This window comes from Corapipo altera, unplaced genomic scaffold (genome assembly GCF_003945725.1).
Source record: "Corapipo altera isolate COAL_440 unplaced genomic scaffold, ASM394572v1 122, whole genome shotgun sequence".
Classification (NCBI taxonomy): Eukaryota; Metazoa; Chordata; class Aves; order Passeriformes; family Pipridae; genus Corapipo; species Corapipo altera.
Window position 1 is genome coordinate 1,534,081 of NW_020884961.1, and position 18,880 is coordinate 1,552,960.

The window sequence follows — 18,880 nt, forward strand, 5'->3', positions numbered from 1 at the left end:
GGGCTCCGCATCCCTTTCCCCGGGCTCCGCATCCCTTTCCCCGGGCTCCGCATCCCGGCCCCGAGCCGCTCCCTGCCCCGGGCGCAGCGCGGCCGCTCCCGCCGGCCAGCGAGGAGATTTGACGGGGGGAACGAAGACCACCCTCTCTCCCCCACGATGGAACCCCCGGCACCCCTGGAGGAGGGAAGAAGGAGGGGGAGAGGTGGTGGCCCCGTGAGTGGGTGTCCCCGGGGTGCCCGGGCAGGACCGGCCGGTGCCCGCGGCTGCAGGGACAGGACAAGCTGCCCGAGCTGACCACATCGGGGGGCCCCTCGCCCCCCTTTGTGCAGCCCCGAACAGATTCCGTGGGACAGGATTTGGGGAATGGGCTGTGCTGGAGGGATTGTAGCTCTTGGACTCGATTTTTTTTTTTTTTTTTTTTTATTAGCACTTGAAAGCCAAATGAGGTGGAACTGAGCAACTTTTCACTAAATGGAGGGTGAGATTTTTCAAAATGCTGGAGGACACTGGGAGAGCTGAGGATGTTCAGCCTGGAGAAGAGAAGGTTCTGGGGAGACCTTAAAGCTCCTTCCAGTGCCTAAAGGGGCTTCAAGAGAGCTGGAGAGGGCATGGAGTGACAGGACAAGGGGGAATGGCTTTCCACTGACAAAGGGCAGGGTTAGATGGGATATTGAGAAGAAATTCTTCCCTGGGAGGGTGGGGAGGCCCTGGCACAGGTTGCCCAGAGAAGCTGTGGCTGCCCCTCGATCCCTGGAAGTGTCCAAGGCCAGGTTGGACAGGGCTTGGAGCAACCTGGGCTGGTGGAAGGTGTCCCTGCCCATGGCAGGGGGTGGGACTGGATGATCTTAAAGGTCTTTCCAACCCAAACTATGCTGTGATTCTGTGACTTAGGTGCTCGGGGAGGAAGGAGTGGCTGCACAGCAGCCCTCACTCGTTCCTCACCCCCAGCTAATCTGTTGATATAAAGCTCACACACAGTCCAGCCCCCACCCCCCGGGGACCTGCACACTCCTGGGAGTCCTGAGCACTCACACCAACCTCCCCTTCACCTCTTCCCCTCCTCACACACCAGCTCCAAGCTAATCCCACGTTGTTGCACAGAAGAGGGAAGTCGGCATCCAGCCACCGAGACTGTAAATCTTGGAAGAAAAGAGGGAGAGGAGCGTGCTTGGCTCCCTCCTCCTGGCAGGCAGAGGCGTGTTCCCTATAGCGCTGGCTCTGGCTCCTCACACTCACGCAAGGGGTCCCGTCACAGGCACCAGCCAGCAAGTGGGAGTTCAGAGCGCTCCGTAGGGGTCGGGGGAGGGAGGCCAGCGGCTGAAACGACATTCCAAAGGATGCAATCTGCCCTCCCCTCCAAAAAATGCCAGCCCATTTCTCTGCTGCTTCCACCCCCTGCACCCTGGGACGCTGCTGCCTGCCAGTGCCACCCGCGGCTGCAAGCCCCAGAGGACTGAAACATCTGGGCCACAATCGGTACTTTCCTGGCTAATGAGGCTATTTTGGGCTGGTTTTCCTCTGTGCAGAAGGAGCCCCCACACTCAGGGCTGCACAAACACAGAGTGAGAAGGGTCTTGTCCCCCAGGACTGCAATCCAGCATGCTGTTAGAGACCCTCTTCTGATTTGGGTTTGTAGGTCTGAAATCTCAGTTGCTGTTATCTCTGGATAAAATATCCAACGTTTTCTCCGAAAGCAGAGCGGGATGATGCACAGTAGGGGAGGTGTGGGGGTGACATTCTGCTCCTGAGCTCCTCCATGAATGTGGGCAAGCAAAACCACTGCAGTTTCAGTTCTGGAAAAGGTGCCAAAAGCAGCTTTTTAAGCACAGGAGAAATATCTGAGACTGAAATCAGGGAAAAGAATAGCCTGCAGGTAATGAAGCCTGTTTTGGCTGAGTGCCGTGGATTGGAAACAGTGGAGGGGTCCCAGAGAGAAGTGCACATCACTCCTGTGCTCCATGGACACTTCTTCTGGAAATGTGCATCATCCAAACAGAGCAGGGCTTTGGAAAAACACCAGCTGAGCATGTTCTGTACCAGCTCTGGTGCCAGGGACCCTGCTGCTGCAGGGAGCACCACGAGTAGAGTGCTGGAGGCACCTTCCATCAGCCAGAGATGTTGGATGGCGACTGTCCAGGGAGAGAAAAGGAGGTGAGAAAGTGAGGATGTTCACACAGAGCCCTGGAGGTTTTGCTGGAGAGGCGTCACCACCCCACCCAACCCAGGCTGGAGGATCTCCCGGTGTTTCCCATCTCTGGGCTCCAAAGCTGCCCCTGCTCACACTTGGGATGAGCTCGGCCATCACAGCCTAAAGAAAAGCAGGCACCACAATAAATCAGATAAATGTTTTGTGTATAAACAAGGTTGGCCGTGGGCTGTGCTGGGAATACTCTGAAGACTGATGGGTTGTGTAAACACCGGGTGAAACGTGGATTTCTCGCTTTGAATCTATTCCGTGGGATCGCTCCAAACACAACGCTTCAGCTTGAAATTCTAGAGAAAAATAATGAGAACTGAGGAGAGAAAGTGAGTTTTATAACACTTTAAGGGGCTCAGATGCTAATCTGAAATGGCAGTGATGGATTGAAAAGGACCTAAGCCTCATTTAACTGTGTCTGGGCATCACCTGAAACAGCACATCAGGGGCTCTGCTCATCCCCTACCCTGGGCCAGGTGAATGAAAACACTCCTAAAACAAGCATTTTCAAACTACAAGGACAAGATTTCCTCTGTATGTCTTCATGTTTAACCCCAAGATTTTGCTCTGTCATCACAATTTTAGGGACTTGCTTCCTGTTTCCTATCCTGGTGATCAAGACCATTAGCAAGAGAGGATTGGAAATGCAAAGGGAAGGGGCAGAAATCTGCCCTGCCATCAGTGATCCCATAGCTCATGTGGGGCTGGGAATGGAACAAGGAGGGGAACCCCCTGTTTTCAAACAACTGGGCAACTAGGAAAAGGAGCAGAGCAAGATATTGTTTGACTCACATTTTGTAGAGAATCTATAATGCTCCCCCAAACAACACATACACATACATGTACATATATAAAAATACACATACACTGGTGGAATGGCTATTGGAAAACACATTTCAAGCAGAAAAAAATAGTAGGGGATGCTTTTACATTCAGTAAACATCTGTAACAAAAGGTCTAATACATCTTGGAGGAATTGACTTACTTTTCCTGACTTTTGGTTTTCACCAAACCAAGAGGAATTTATAAAACATATCAGTCCTGTCTGCATTCATGCCCCAAAAACAACTTTACCCAACTTTTTTCCTTTCCACTCCCAGCCAGTTGTCAGCACTGATGGAGCCAGGCTGAAATCACTGGAGAAAATCCCACTGACTTCAGTGAAACCGAAATTTGCCCACTGACCCCAAAACCCACAAAAAGTCAACCAAGCTTCCCAGCTGGGACATGACTCTGAACACACTCAGATACTTCCAGAATTGATAGTTCATGCTCATCTTCTGAGAGCAGATAACAGCAACCAGCCTGCTGTGAGGCTGAACCTGCAGAGGACACGGGTCTAAACCAGCTTTGAGCCACATTTTGCCCAGCCTTTTGAGTTTTACACTTTTGGCTCCAGCAGTCCCAGGTTTGGTCCCTCTTGGAGTCTCCTCCAGGGTGCCCAGGGTGGTCACTGCTGCCCTGAGGGGGAGGATGCTCCGTGCCCTGCAGCTCCTGCTGGGGGATCGCAGCGGATGCTTCGACTCCGCACGGGCTCGAGGAACAACTGCAATGAGAGCATGTGAAACAAATCCATGGGGGGATATCAAATCCAAGGACAGCCCTGGCAGCTCAGGAAGTCCTTGAGATGCTAATTGCTGGGAGCTGGGAAAGTAGACTGAGAAAATATCACAGAGTGCTTGCTGCCTTCTGTGCTTTTATCTGAGCATCTCCTGTTGGCTCTGGCAGAGGCTGCTCACTGGACTCTGCTCTGAGCCAGCACAATCATTTCTGTGATCCTCCACTGCCCAAATTTTCCTTTAGCACTTTGCCAAAGTTTTCTCCCTTTTTTTCCACAATAGCAATGAGTTGGGTTTGGTTTTTTTTCTGACTGCTGATGCTCTTTGGGGAATTCTCTGTCCCTCAAGCGTAATAATCTGCACTAGTTATGTAATATAGTGTTAACAGGGGGTTGGCAGGCTTTGATTTCACCCAAATTTGTATCAGACTCTTCCAGGAAATTAAATGATTTTAATTTTCTTAGACAACAAAACCTCCTTTCTGAAAAGCTTCTTGATAGACATGCCTGGAGTGTTCACCTGGATCCTGGACTGACAAAATCAACAGTGTCCTGGTTTTATTAATTTATTGTCTTTCCTCCAGTTGCTAAACAATTAATTTACAGACACAGCTCTGCAGGGCTGATGCAAAAGGAATGATGCAGAAGGGTGGGAATATGGTTGTAAGATGCAAAGGAATTTCCACAAACTAACCTTCTCAGCAACTTGGCTGATAAAGCCAGCAATAAAGCCAGCAATAAACCAGCAATAAATAGCAATAAAAGCAAACATGTTGTTCCTCAGACTGGAGAAAGGAGACATCACATCAGTGCACAAAGGTGGGTCAGGTGGCCAGGGATGTGACTTAGAAATGATCTACGAAAGCAAATCATATAATGGTACAGCAGCAAAGGCATCTCACACATCAGCAGAATGTTGTTTCGTGCTCCTGGAATACATAAAAAATAGAGGCTGTTTGAACCCCAAACCCAGCCCTGAGGGGTTGGACTGAGCAGCTTCACTCAGCAGCAGCTCTGTCATGGGAGACAAATCCATCTGTGGGCAGGAGACCCGGCCACGAGCCACGTGTCTGTTGGAATTTCACCCAAACCCCTCCCTGGAGAGCCATTTTACAGGAGTTTTGTGGCAGGGCTGGCTCCAGTCATGGGAAAAAAAAAAGGCTCACATGGAAGCACACGTAGGATTCAGTGATCAAAGTGTTTGGGGGAGATTTGGGAGTATCAGCTGCCAGAAGTAACATCAATACTGTCAACTTATGGAAAACTGGCGTGGAGAGAACAAAACCCCAGAGGGACCTGGGAATTCTCTAACGTCTGGGAAATCTGCTGCAGGAAAGTGGAAAGTATTTGTGAAAGAAATTAGAGAAGCTGCAACTGAAATTCCTCTGGTTGTGGCTGGAACAGAGGAAAGAAATGCTCTGGCAATGTTGTGTAAAGGAGCATCAGGAGGGCAGGACAGCAAGGGAAAATGAAGAGCTGGGGACTTGTGACGCCACATAAATACTCTCAGTTAGGAGAAAGCCTTAAAGGAGTTGGGCTAGTGGGAAATTTGGGTGTTTGGGGAGCTCTGAAAGCAACACTGGAGGAAATAGGAGGCTTTAGGTGCTGACTGATACTGGTGTGCCCTCGTTGTAAAACAGAGCTCAGATATTTTTTACATGACTCAGAAACGAAGGTGAAAGTGAAATGAAGTGAAATGAAGGCGAAGCTGTTGCTGGTGCCAGGACTTGGCTCCAGGTACCCGAGAGCTGGAACCTTTCAGGAAGGGGCTGTGGGTGCCTTTGCTGCCCCACACTGAGCTGGGCACAAACTCACAGGGCCCATTGCCCAAAAAGCAGGCAGCTCTGCCTGAAAACCAGCTGCCTGGAGCAGGGCTTCAGACCAGTGGAGCAGCCAAAATCGCCAGAGGTTGGGAAAGGCTTCAGGAAGGGAATACAGGGAGAGTAACAACACAGAGCTGGGGAGGATGCTAAAAAAACTAGAGGTGCCTGTGAGTTCAGTCTGCCATCAGTTTATTTTGGGGAGGCAGATCAGTGGAAAAAGGGAAGGTGTGATCAGCTGGGCAGTTTTTCCTGCTTACATTTGGATCTTTCCTTTAGAAGGGGTGGCTGCTCCCTCCGACGGACTCCGGCTCCAAGATACACACAAAGTAGAGGAAATCTATTTTTAGTCTCCTTGAGACAAAAGTGCTAGTAAAAAAAAATAAAATGTTAGAAAGACAATTGCTTCCTGTTTAGGGCTGCGGGGAAGGGAGATCCTGCCGAGACACTGAGGCTGGGCAGGACCTGGGTACAGCTCTCAGGAGCTGCCCCGGGCAGAGCAGGGAGGGCAGAGGGGTCTGTCAGGTGAGGTGGAGTCACCTGGGGATGTGAGACAAGGAAAGATGTCCTCAGCTCCTGGGAGCCCCCACACTGGGCTGGAAGGTCCCTGCCCTGGATTCCCGAGGGAGGGGAAGGGATTTGAGCTTCTGCTCCTTTGGGATTCTTGGTGCCTACAGGCTCTAGCCTGAGCTCAACTGCTGAGGTTGAAAGACTCCAGAGTGTCTAAGTGACACTCTAAGTGACACAAATTGTCTAGGAGACAAATTTGCATAGTGACTTTCACACTGAGCCTCAGATTGATTGAAGACTTATGCCTCTGAAAATACCAATATTTGGTCAAATCAGTCTGATCCACAGCAAGAGAGCAGGTTGTGTGTCAGCTGGGGGGTTTGACTTCAACACTGACTCATCTCTATATCTTCAAAGTGCTGCTTCCACCAACAAACTACACACAGAAGGTTAAATTAGGAACCCAAAATTAAATCCACAGCATTCTCTACAATTAACTAGTCAAATATACTTCCTCATTTTCGATGGCACTTTAAATTTTTCCAAAGCAAGACAATTACCATTAGAAATCAGCTTAAACCGCTGATTTTTCTCTTTAGGAACAGCACATCCTGCAGCTCTTTCCGGGACAGTTTGTGTTTCTTCGGCTGCACCATTAAAAATACATCATGGATGTCAGCAGCTAATTACTCTGACAAGTAGCTTTACTTCCCCTTGTGCTTTTTCCACATCACACACACTCAAAAAGAGGAAGACACGACAGTTTTTCTCCTAAAATCACAGACTGGAAGGGTGGGAATGGATCCCTGTGGGTGGATTTACTCTTAGTGTCATACAGGATATTTTCAGCTCCTTTCTGGCACAGAGCAAAAGAGAAAAACCAAACGGGGGGGGGGGGGGGAATTATCCTGGTATAAACCACACACCAAACCAACCAATCGTTCGACTTCTACTCAGGGTTTACACGAGGAAATGAAACACTACCACGGCCGTGAAATCGTAACAATCTATTTGCAAAGAACCGTAACAAAACTGGGAAGATGTCCCACGGCAGACACTCCATGTGTTCAGGTGAGCCCTGCTGAGACATATCCCAGGATCTGCACGGTGCTGGGATAGGTCTTGCGCATCCCCATGCACCTCTCCTGGTCGATGAAGAGCGAGTTGTTCTTGATGACCAGGTCGTGCTCCAAGACGGCCTTGGAACGGACCAGCATTTGCAGCATGTCCTCGGAGGCTCTGAGGCACTGGTGAAGGTTCCTGAGTGTCTCATTGATTTCATTGACCTCTTGGACAAGGCTGGAAGACAGCGAGAACCCCCGTTAGCAGGCCCGTCACGGCAGCGGTTTCCAGCAGAGCGTTGCTGATGGGCCCTTTGGGCACAGGATTTCCCCCATCAGCAGGATCAGACCGATTTGGACCCCCCATTCCTGGCAGCTACAATGCTGAGGGAAGAGCTCCTCCATGGAGAGGAAAGGGTAAGTTTGCTCTAAGGCTTCAAACTTACTCAGCTTCAGAGATTTCACAGAATTTCTGAGTTGGAAGGGACCCATGAGGATAATTGAGTCCAACTCTGTAGTGAATGGCCCATACAGGGGTCAAACCCACAGCCTTGGTGTTATGAGCACCATGCTCCAAACAACGGAGCTGATCTCATGGTCAGGCTGTGGGTATGTGCAGTGTCTGCCGGAGCAGCTCGTCCCACTGAGAACAGGGATGAGCAGCTGTGGTTTCCCACCTCTGCTTGGGTTTGAGGGTTTGTTGGTTCACCCTCCTGCACTTCCCCGTGCTGGGGCCCTACCCACACCCACACAGGCTCACACAGCAGAACTGGGCAGCTGGGAGAGGCTAAAAGTGAACGTGAAACAAGTGGAGGATGGAAAAAACAACAGCGTGTGAGATGCTGAACCAGCTCTGGGGCTGGGTTTAAATCACTATAAAAGGGAATCATGCTGAGGGCTTCCAGGAGGAGGTGTGAAGTTTGGGTGCCTCACAGAGGGCACTGAGGGCAACCTGCTTTGCCACAGCCCTCTGGGGTGCAATCGCAGAGAGCTCACTATGTCCTTGAAAGGATTTCCAGTGTCCCCAGGTGGGGAGGACAGCCCTTACTGGTTCTCCATGTGGTGCACCCTTCTTGGAGTTACCCAAAAGGAAGGAGCTAAGGGCTCTCAACATGAGCCTGTCAGAGAGTTGAATCACAGAATCATAGACATCAATCACAGGATGGTTTGGGTCAGAAGGGACCTTCAAGATCATCCAGTTCCAGCCCCTGCCACAGGCAGAGACACCTTCCATAGCCCAGGTTGCTCCAAGCTCCATCCAACCTGGCCTTGGACACTTCCAGGGATCAAGGGGCAGCCACAGCTTCTGTGGGCAACCTGTGCCAGGGCCTCCCCACCCTGACAGGGAAGAATTTCTTCCCCATATCCCATCTAAACCTACTCTCTGGCAGTGAGAAGCCATTCCCCCTTGTCCTGTCACTATCTCCCCATATAAAAAGTCCCTCTCCCTCCTTTTTATAAGCCCCCTTCATATACTGGAGGGCCACAATAGGGAGAATAAAGGGCTTATCCTTCAAACCTGAGCATATCCAGCCACCTGGGTGAGGCAGGAGAGGCTGAGTTTTATCCAAGTGGGAAAAATCCAGTCCCTCATGGGGTGGCACCAGGCTGTACCCAGCCATGATGCACAACCTCTGTCATGGGTGCAGAGCTGGCCCAGCACCCCAAGGCTGGCACAACTGCTTATTGTTTTGGATCCTACCAGGGCACTTATGGAAGCATGATTCAGGAAAAGGGAAAAAAAGCTGATTTTTGTCACCCACTGATGCTCCTGAGTGCCACCCCCAGTGACTCCTCAGGGCCCCTGCCAGCCCTGCCCTCCTGCCTTACCGGATCTGGGCAGTGTCCCGGCACAGCTCCACGTTTGGTCTCCTCGTGCGCTCATCCAGCCGGGTCTGAGCCACTTTTAACTGAACCTCTTTGTCCTTTATGGTTTTTTGGATGACTTGTATCTTCGTCTCGATCTGGAAGATTTCCTGCCGTGTCTGGCGTGAAACACAAACACGTGTATTAATTGAAAAATATCTGCTCAAGTGATCACATCATTTCCCTTTTCTCCTGCCTGTGTGAAGGAAAAAAACAAGCTCAATAAGCAGACCCTGGGCTCAGACCAGTGTCACTGTGCCACATATCCAGGCACAGATGCAGCCGAGTTTTCAGAGAAAAGCGTCTCTTTGCTATTGCTGTCACATCAGAGGAGGTTTAGGAGCAGTGATGGACCTACTGAATTCCAAACTCCCCAAAATTACTGCTTGCAAGAACTGCTCATCCATCCATCATCCCTAACAGAGGAAAGTTTTTAATGCTCCTCATTTAAGGGTGTGGCATCAGCAAGCCCAGCCTCAACCAACAACAGTCTCAAGCACTTTTCAGGAAGCCTCCCATGAGATCCACTGGTGAGCCCATCACTGACCTCCACTTCCTCTGCTTGGCAGAGGCAGGACACGGACAACCATCCCTTGGGATGAAGCTAAAGCGGGAAGGGGTGCCAGGCTACCTTGGCCAGGTGGGTCTGGATCTTGCTCTTGGCGTTGGCGGTCTCGGTGATGCGGCTGGTGAAGGCGTCGTTGACCTTGCTGAACTGGCGCCACATCTCGTCGGCCGTGCCCATGAGGACGCTCTCGGTGCTCGCCCGCAGCTTGGCCGAGGTCGCCCGCTGGCTCTGGGAGCGGAAGATGTTGTTGTCCGTGAACCTGGCCCACGTCTCCGGCACCGAGATCCTGAGGGGTGGAAAGGAGAGGCCCTGGATCAGCCCCCGCTGCTGAGGGCGGTCGTGTCCCACCCTGCTCCCACCTGGGGCAGCCTCACCTGGAATATTGTTTTAGGCACCACAATATAAGATATTAAACTCTTATGGAGCATCCAAAGGAGGGAGTGAAGATGGGGAAGGGCCTTGATTTGAAGGTGTGTGAGGACACTGAGGGCACTTGGTGTGTTCAGCTGGAGCAGAGGAGACTGAGGGGAGACCTCACTGCAGTTCCACCTTCCTGGGTAGGGGCAGAGGAGGGGCAGGGACTGAGCTCTGCTCTGGGGGGAGCAGGGACAGCAGCCAGGGAATGGCTGGAGCTGTGTCAGGGCAGGCTCAGGTTGGATCTCAGCAAAAGGTTCTTCCCCCAGAGGCTGGTTGGGCACTGCCCAGGCTCCCCAGGGCAGTGGGCACAGCCCCAAGGCTGCCAGAGCTCCAGGAGGGTTTGGCTGATCCTCTGGGGCACAGGGGGTGACTCTTGGGGATGGGCCTGTGCAGGGCCAGGAGCTGGACTAGATAATCCTCGTGGGTCCCTTCCAACTCAGCATATCTTGGGATTCTGTGATGGATCCTGCCAGCGAGCAGTGAGGGTCAAATGTAGATTAAATCTATGCTCTTAATAAAATTACATGAAAGTGAAACATCTGGACCCTATTTGTTCAATGATGTTTATTAAATGATGACCTGATCAGGAAGACAACCTATGAAAGTTCAGACAAACAAAAGATTCTCCCAGAAAAAGCAGAGATTCCAAACAGATCTCCTATTTCCATGTTTGAGGCACTAAGTGCCAAGGGATTCCCAGCTCCATGACAACACACAGATCGAAGTCAATTCATTTTGCTCACAGCCCATCTCAGTTTCACACTAAACTGAACAAGCATTAGATCCCACTCCATTCCCTGTCTGTGTGTTTGGGATGAAGTTCCTGCCTATGCAGTAGTCCAGAACAAGGTCAACAAAAGACTTAAATACCACATAAGCTCCATTTAAAACCTGCTGATTCTCAGCACATTTTACCCCCCTCTGAATTTTAGCATCAATCCCTTGCAATTCATTTGCCTGTCTAAATACATCTGAGCTCTACTGTGAATAACTACTCAAACTGTTAGAAAAATTGAAACAATCTGTGCCTCTCCATAAACTGTGTGTGTCTGTGTGAGCAAGAGATTTATTCCCTCAGCCCTTTACCACTTAGGGCATATCTCTGCAAGTGCTTACTTCATTTACTACAGAGCCAAAGCCGAATTCCTGGCACCCAAAAGCAGCTGAACCCTGTCCCAGGACAACAGTCTCTATTTCTTCATCTTGTGTGTCATTCCAGCTCGCTGCCAGGCCCTCTCCAGGCAGGGGTGAACCCCCCAGACTTTACGTCAGGGAAGAGCACTCAGGCAAGCACTGACACATCTTTGAAAACATGCACAAACTTAATGGGCTGTGCAGAGGTGCTGGGCTGAATTCATTTGCAGGCTGATCTCTGGACCCTGATGTAATGTTTAATTAGGCTGGACTCGCTTTCCCCTGCTGGGTGTTGGACAGAGGGCTGTTCTCCCTTTATGGTGAGCGGAGAGAAACAACCCCTTGGAGGTGATGGCGGGATGGATGTGCCTGGGAAAACCCAGCTCCCTGCCAGGGAGAGGCACCGTGCCTCCCAGGGCCCCCCCAGTGCCACCCAGCCTGCACTCACGTGGCATCGATCCGCTCCACCCCTCGGTAGTAGTGGATGCCTCTGGAGGTGTTCTTCAGCTGGTAGCACTTGTTGTCGATGTGATGGCCCATCTGCTTGTCAGCCAGGTCCTTCTCCAGCTCCTGCCGGGCCTCCTTGTTGCACCTTCAGCACAGACACAGCAGGTCTCAGTGGGGGTGTAGGGGTGGAATGGTTTCCTGCCCAGCTGTGTGCATCCCTGCCCGCTTCCCATGGAGCCTGCTCGGGTTTGACACCTGCAGGGGGTGGGTGGGGTAGGGCCCTGCTGGGGATTCACATTAAAATGCACATCAGCACTGCAGCAAGAGACAAGGAGCCCCTCCTTACATGAGCTGGGCATTCACGGTGTTCAGGCACTGCTGGAGCCTCTCCCGGACGGACCTGATGATCTTGATTTCCTGGGCAAAGGTAAAACACAACTCCATCAGTGTCCGTCATCCCCTCGAGCCTCTCCAACCTTGAACACAGTGAGAACTTCCCTGCTTGCCTTTCCCCCAGAGCAAACAGGGGGTGCAGAAAGGGCCCCCCAGCCCCAGGGCACGTTTGTGCAGCTGAGCCCACACCAGTGACAGGAGGGGACAGGAGGGGGCTGTGGCCACTGCCATGGGCTCTGAAATCACTTTCAGGGTGGCCTCCCAAGTGTTTTTTTATCTTGATGTCCATGTCAAGGGCTGGTTAGTTCCACTACAGGGAGATGGGTCCAGATCCTGACCTGATATGAACAGGCACAGTGGTTGCCTGGATCAGCAGTGCTGCACATCCCCATCCCCAGTCCCAACGTATCTTCCTCCCCACAAGAGATCCCATCCATATGGGACAAGAGGAGATGGACTTTGGTGCAAATCCCTTTTTAAGAAACACTCAGCCCTACCAGGGGAAGGCACGTGCTGCTCTCAGCTCACTTGCCTCCAGCACAAACCTGTTGCACCTGTGAAGCCCCAGCTGATCACACTGATCCTGAGTTTGGATCAGTGCTCCAAACTCAGGAATTTTTAAGCCCTCCCGTGTGCGGGAGCCAGCTGAAAGCACAGCGTGAATATGTCCCAGACACTTAAAAACCAAAATGCCTTTATGGAGATACCAGCTCTTTCCTAAAGTCTCATGACTTTTAAACTAAGATTTTAATGTTTTAGGGCCTGACTCACAAGGAAAAACCTTCCAACAGAGCAGTGGCATCACAGTCCCAGGGGCTGCAATTTCCTTCCCAGTTTTGTGATGCTTTTGCAGTGATTCTGTTTCGCTGTTCCCTGCATTAGGATCCCCTTTGCTGTGCCAGCTCTCATTGTGTTGGATTTTATTCAGAGTTTAAAGCAGACTATATAAAGGCAGGCAGGAGTGCATGTTTTTGCAATTTCTATCAAATCCATTGCCTGAGCACACAGAGCAACAGTCTTACTGCAGCCACGCTGCTCTGAGCAAAGCAAAGCTGGGGGGAGGTGTAAAATCTTTTATTAGACCAGCTAATATAGCTGGGAAAACCAGACAGGCTGCCAGGCACACAGTGCCTTCTGCATATCTGTGTGTGCATCTGTGTGCAATATATATATATAATGTTCTGTAGATATAGAGATATATCTCACAGATAGATACTGCTCCTATACTGGCAGGGCTCTGATAGGCAGGGCTGTCTCACATACTCCATGAAGAAGGGCAGGGGACCCCAATATGCCACACAAACACAGTTGGTTTTCAGCTACTCCCTCCTCTCTTGTGGGGGAACGCAGCAGGTTTTGGGGGGGTTGAAGAGTTTAGCACCTCACCAGCACTAAGGAGCCAGGGAAGGAACAGGGCTGCAAAACCTGTTTAGGGTAGTTTAGGTAAAAATAACTCTAACACATGATCTGTGCTGCCAGACTTACTGTGATGAGCTGTTTCTCCACGTCGTCGTGGACCAGGTCGATGCCCATCCTCTTCTCCCGGTTAAGCAAGCACTTGTGAGCGACCTGTTGGGGACATGCCATGCCATCAGTGCTGGCTGCAGGGGCAGGGTTCCCTACAGGGGTGGTGCCCGTGTCAAGTAATGTAAGAAAAGAAATTATAGGTGGGCACAGAGATGACAGCATGGGAAAAACCGCCCTGGCTTAGCTGAAAACGAGCAGCCGAGTGCAACATCAGCATTAAATGGACGTGAGGGAGCCCACGTGTCCCTGGTGCCACCCCAGCTGAATGCAGGGACCTGTGTCAGGCTCGATGCTGACCTCACCAGAGCCTCGTGGTAAGACACGGGCTTTTATCTCCCAAACCAGGATTTTGGAGATAAAAATATTTGGTTAAACAAATCCTGTCCTGATGTGCTCAGCGTGGGGGGTGGGGGAGGAGGATCCAGCAGATGGCAGGGGATTTGTTTATTCCTGACAGAACTAATGGGCTCTTAATAAAAACTTTCTAGATGTTACAGAGCTGTAACGAAACTTTATTAGTCTAATTTGAATGGCTGCAGATGTTCTGGCAGGAGGCCACAGCTCGTGGCCCACAGGGCAGGGTCCTTACCTGGAAGGGGCCCTCGGTGTCGGCCAAGGCTCTCTCCAGCCGCTTCTGCATGTCCGTCAGGGAGTTGGTCTCCCTGATCATGGCATCCAGCTCGAGGCAGAGCTCCGACTTCCAATACTCTATGTCATTGACACGTTCTCCCAGGTTCTTGGTGCTCTCCCCCTGGGTCCTCTTGGCCTGCTGGTACACGTCCTTGATGGTGCGGTTGAGGTCGGCCCTCAGACGCTCCGCGTTGTGCCGGGTGGTCTCCGACTCCTTGTAGTTGGTCATGTTGGACCTGTGCCAGTCGTCGAGGCTGTGCCGGGTGAAGACACCATCCGGTCTCTCGGAAATGAAGGGAATTATCTTGGTAGGGGGTAACCCTGGGAAGCTTTCGGAAAGGGGAGCCAGAGTTGGGTTGAGGGCAGCTGCTTTGTAGTAGGCGTTGGGCATCCAGGGGAGGCTGATGCTCTCCGGCTGGTAAGGAATCCGGTTCTTGTAGCTTGCAGCCACGGTGCTGGTGGCAGGCAGGATCTTGCTGGGGGGTGGTTTTGGATAGGTAAACTTTGCTTTTAAGGGATAGCCGTAGAGCTCCATTGTGGAATGCTGCTGTCAGGGACGTGTCCTGCACAAAGGAGGCAGAAGAAAACCTCACTCAGTTCCTGCCCTTGTCCCACTTCTCACGGCAACACACACAACTTGTGATACAGGCAGTGATGCCCAAGGTACCCACACTGTGCCTGTACAGGCCTAAATCTCTCAAAACCAAATCCCTTCTGACAGTATCCCAAGTGCCTTTTGCAATCGGACATGTCTGTCACGTATTGGCCTCATAAGCCAGCAGTGTGCCTGTAGCAAATGTGGATAGTGCCTTCCCAAATCTTCGTTCGCGAAGCCCAGCCATGATGATGATCCCAAGTACCTGGATAGACAGGGATTTGACTCTGCTGGTGGTATCCAGTGTCAGGTCTTGAAATGAGGAGAGGAACAAATCATGGTGGCCAAGGAGGATGACAGATCTGATACTTTCGTTTTCCTTATTCCTTTATTCCTTATTCCCTATTTCCTATTACACCTTCATTTTCCCTGTCAATCTAGTGAAGTTCTTATGTGGCAGGGACATGTTCTTCCCCTAATACCCTTAAATTTAGCAAAAAAAGCTTTCACTAACGCAACCCTCTGAGCCAGTTTGGCAGAACTGAGGATGAGATGTCTGTGCTCAGGTCCAACAAAACCCACTGTGTGGGGGTTCCCACAAACCAGTCCCTCCAGCCCTTTTTGTCCCTGCTAGGGATAAGCCACTGCCATTCCCTAGCTCCAAGCCACTTATTTATTATTATTTATCAAAAATTTTATTATTTATCATCCACTTTATTATTATAAACTTACACCTAGGAAACAGCATTCAGAGAGTGGGAGATGGTTTCCCTGGCTCCCACCCCTGCAAAGAAATCCTTCCTTTTCAGACACTGACAGACAAGCATTCAAAGAGAAAAAAACCTTGGGAATGGCCTGGAGTTACTTTTCCATGCATTTCCAGCTGGATTAAATGGCCCTGCAATCCCCTCAGGATAAGCCATGGCAGGGTGGTACTTTCTACCCTCCCTGAACACGGACACGCACCAGGAGCTGCTGACTACCCAGTTTGGGTATATTTGGATGCTATAAGAGATATTTGGGGCTGAGGAGAAGTACCTGCTTTGCTGGTCCTCCCCTCCCAGTGGAAGCACAGGCTCCCCTGTAGCTGTGAGTGTGGGTGTGCTCAGGGGTTTGGGGGTGTGGGGGTGCTGCTCCTCATCGCTGTGGTGCTGCGCTTGGTGGTGGCACTGCCTGGCTCTGCCCCAGCCCCAGTGTGCTGCCACCACAGGGCCAGGGCACTGTTGCTATGGGCAGTGGGGTTCTGCAGAGGGTGACCAGGTTCTATGGTGGCTGAGGGGGTTCTGTGACCTGTGACCGGGCTCTGTGACCTGTTCTGACCATTGAACCTCCCTGTGATGGCCACAGCAATGGCCATGGGGCAGCACAGGGCGCTGGGTGGGCAACCTGAGGCCAGTAAACACCCCTCACATGGCATCCCAGATCCTGCCCTGGGCAACCTCCTGCTCTCACTGGGCAGTTTTGTGCAGCCCCTGGGCAACCAGGTGCAGCTGTTGGATGATGGATAATGCTCTTGGCCACCTGATTTAGTTGGAGGTAGTCCTGTGAGGAGCTGGACTCACTGATCCTTATGGGTCTCTTCCAACCTAGGATATTGCATGGTCCAATGAACTCAGTGCCCTCAGTGGGCAACCCAGTGCCACCCCAGGCAATCCAGTGCCACCTGAGTGTTCAAGGCAAGGTTGGACGGGGCTTGGAGCAACCTGGGCTGGTGGAAAGTGTCCCTGCCCATGGCTTTAGATGAGCTTTAAGGTCCTTTTTAGCACAAAGTATTCCAGGATTCTAGGAACTCTGTGCAACCCAGTGCCACCCCTGGGCAACTTGATCCCATCCCTGGACAGTCCTCAGTGCCATCAATGGGCAACTCAGTACAGCCCTTGGGCATCTTAGTGCCACTCCTGGGCAAACCTGAGTCCTCAATGGGCAACCCAGTGCCAGCACTGGCGCTCCTGGGCCAGCCAGAGGCTTCCCTGGGGTGGGGGGTACACCAGGTGAGATGTCCCCGGGAGCCCCACCACACACAGCCTCCCCAGCACCAGGGTGTCACACACCAGTCCCCCAGTGACACTGGGAATGTTTCTGGGAGCGGGTCCTTCCCCAGTTAACTCTGGCTTTAGCCTGAGAACAGGCTCTAAGACAGGGCAGTGATGGTGGTGGTGAGCACAGACACTCTGGTTACCCCAAGGGGGTTTCTCCCAGCTCTTGAAAACACCACTCAGTTCTGCTGTGTGCACTTCTGTGTCCCACCTTATCCAGGGGAATATTTTCATTTCCCCACTTAGCACCCTGGTTGAGCTGGGAGCCATGTACAGGGCTCAGCAACCACCAGGCTGGTAACTGTGCCCTCTCCCTGCCTCAGTTTCTTCTCACTCTCCCAATATTGCAGCTGCAGACTGAGACTGAACCAAAGTGTTTCCCAGCTCCTGGTGGCTGCAGATAGTCCCTACCCACCACTCCTGCTGTCCATGCACACACACACTCGGCCTCCACAAGGAAGCAGAGCCTCTTGCCAAAGAGCTGACATGAAATATAACCCAAACTATTCCATGTATACACTTCAGCACATTTTCATTTCACTTTAAACACACATCTTGCTCTGGCCAGGTGGAGTATCAGCTTCATCAAACTGAAATAAAACATTCAGCACATAAGTTGTTCTTTTCTATAGCTAAACCAGATAAAATAATTTCAGTTAGAGCAAGCCAAGCTCTGCCCCTCTGCAGGACTCATGCCCACCCTCAGACCAGCCCAGGTCTCTGCCCCTTGCTCACTCCCAGCCTCCATCTCCACTCTCACACCCTGCCCATGGCTAATTCTGTTCAGATGAATCACTGCAGACAAGGAACACCACTAATTGTGGTAGGACACCACATGGGTTTTGAAGTATTTGCTAAATTAAGTAAGAATAATTGGCTAATATTGTAAATGGCCCACGGGTGCCCTGCAAAGGACACACAGGACCTGCTGGGGACATCATGATGGGGGAGGCTTTGGTCCCACCACAGAATCACAGAACATCCTGAGCTGGAAGGCACCCACAAGGATCATCCAGTCCAACTCCTGGCCCTGCTCAGACACCCCAGCAATCCCACCCTGTCCCTGAGAGCATTGTCCAAACCCTCCCTGAGCTCTGGCAGCCTTGGGGCTGTGCCCACTGCCCTGGGGAGTCTGTTCAGTGCCCAACCACCCTCTGGGGGAAGGACCTTTCCTAATATCCAACTTAAACCTTACCTCACACAGCCTAAAAGCTACAAAGATGAGGAGAATTGGCACAGGTAAAACAATCAAATTCACAAGTAAAGTGACTCTCGAGTAAGAAGTTGCCAAGTGCACACAGTACGTGGTCCCAAATCCCTCGTGCTCTGGGTACCACACTGAATTAAACAGGCTATTCACACCACCACCATTTATTTGACTAAACAAACCTGGTTCCTTAATGCTGACTACAACTCCAAGAGCTGCAAAATCACTAAAATTACAAAAGGTCCACACCCAGTTCTGGTGGGGGCACATCCAGTTTTGATGGCCACGTGAGAACAGTTTGTGCTGAAGCCTCGACCATTTTAGCTCAGAATCAAAAAAGAAAAGCAGGCTGAACACGTGAGGCTGATGTGAAGCAGAGGTGCCAATTCCCAGCACCTCAGCCCAGGTTTGCCTGGCTGACCAAACTGGAATTTCAAGGGACACATTTAGATACCTCAGTACAAAATCCACCGCCAAGAGCTGTCAATCTTTCTGTCACAGCTCTACATTCCTGCTGTCTATTAATACAGCATTACACTGGATCCTGAGCTGCCCTTCTGAAAATACTCAGATCCAGATCTTTTACAGCATCCCTCACGAGGCTGCTTGTACCCATAACATTGCCCAGCCACAGTTTTACACACTGTTGAATATTCCTCTCTCCTATAAATGCTGCACCTGCCTGAAAGGTCTCAGTTTTCAAGTCACAGAACCACAGTGTGGTTTGGTTTGGAAGGGACCTTAAAGATCATCTCATTCCACCCCCTGCCATGGGCAGGGACACCTTCCACCAGCCCAGGTTGTTCCAAGCCCCGTCCAACCTGGCCTTGGACACTTCCAGGGATGGGGCAGCCACAGCTTCTCTGGGCAACCTGTGCCAGGGCCTCCCACCCTCACAGGGAATAATTTCTTCC

The 18,880-nt window shown here is 51.4% G+C and overlaps 1 protein-coding gene across 1 annotated transcript; it reads right to left on the reverse strand.

The window, feature by feature from the left end:
- Nucleotides 1–7,077: 7,077 nt before the first annotated feature.
- TEKT3 (tektin 3) lies at nucleotides 7,078–15,962 on the reverse strand. The gene is made up of 8 exons (XM_027664114.1): nucleotides 15,762–15,962; nucleotides 14,088–14,691; nucleotides 13,457–13,540; nucleotides 11,925–11,995; nucleotides 11,580–11,723; nucleotides 9,644–9,866; nucleotides 8,977–9,131; nucleotides 7,078–7,384 (listed from the first exon to the last, which is right to left on the reverse strand). Exons 2-8 carry the CDS (start codon nucleotides 14,661–14,663, stop codon nucleotides 7,153–7,155), a joined length of 1,485 nt encoding a protein of 494 aa, XP_027519915.1. The 5' UTR covers nucleotides 14,664–14,691; nucleotides 15,762–15,962; the 3' UTR covers nucleotides 7,078–7,152.
- Nucleotides 15,963–18,880: the final 2,918 nt, after the last annotated feature.

Excerpts from the sequence above, each read along its gene's own strand:
- TEKT3 (XM_027664114.1), bottom strand. The coding sequence starts at position 14,663 with ATGGAGCTCTACGGCTATCCCTTAAAAGCAAAGTTTACCTATCCAAAA. Across the intron at positions 13,541-14,087 it reads ACACCGAGGGCCCCTTCCAG|GTCGCTCACAAGTGCTTGCT; the intron begins GTAAGGACCCTG and ends TGTCCCCAACAG. Across the intron at positions 11,996-13,456 it reads TGGAGAAACAGCTCATCACA|GAAATCAAGATCATCAGGTC; the intron begins GTAAGTCTGGCA and ends ACCTTTGCCCAG.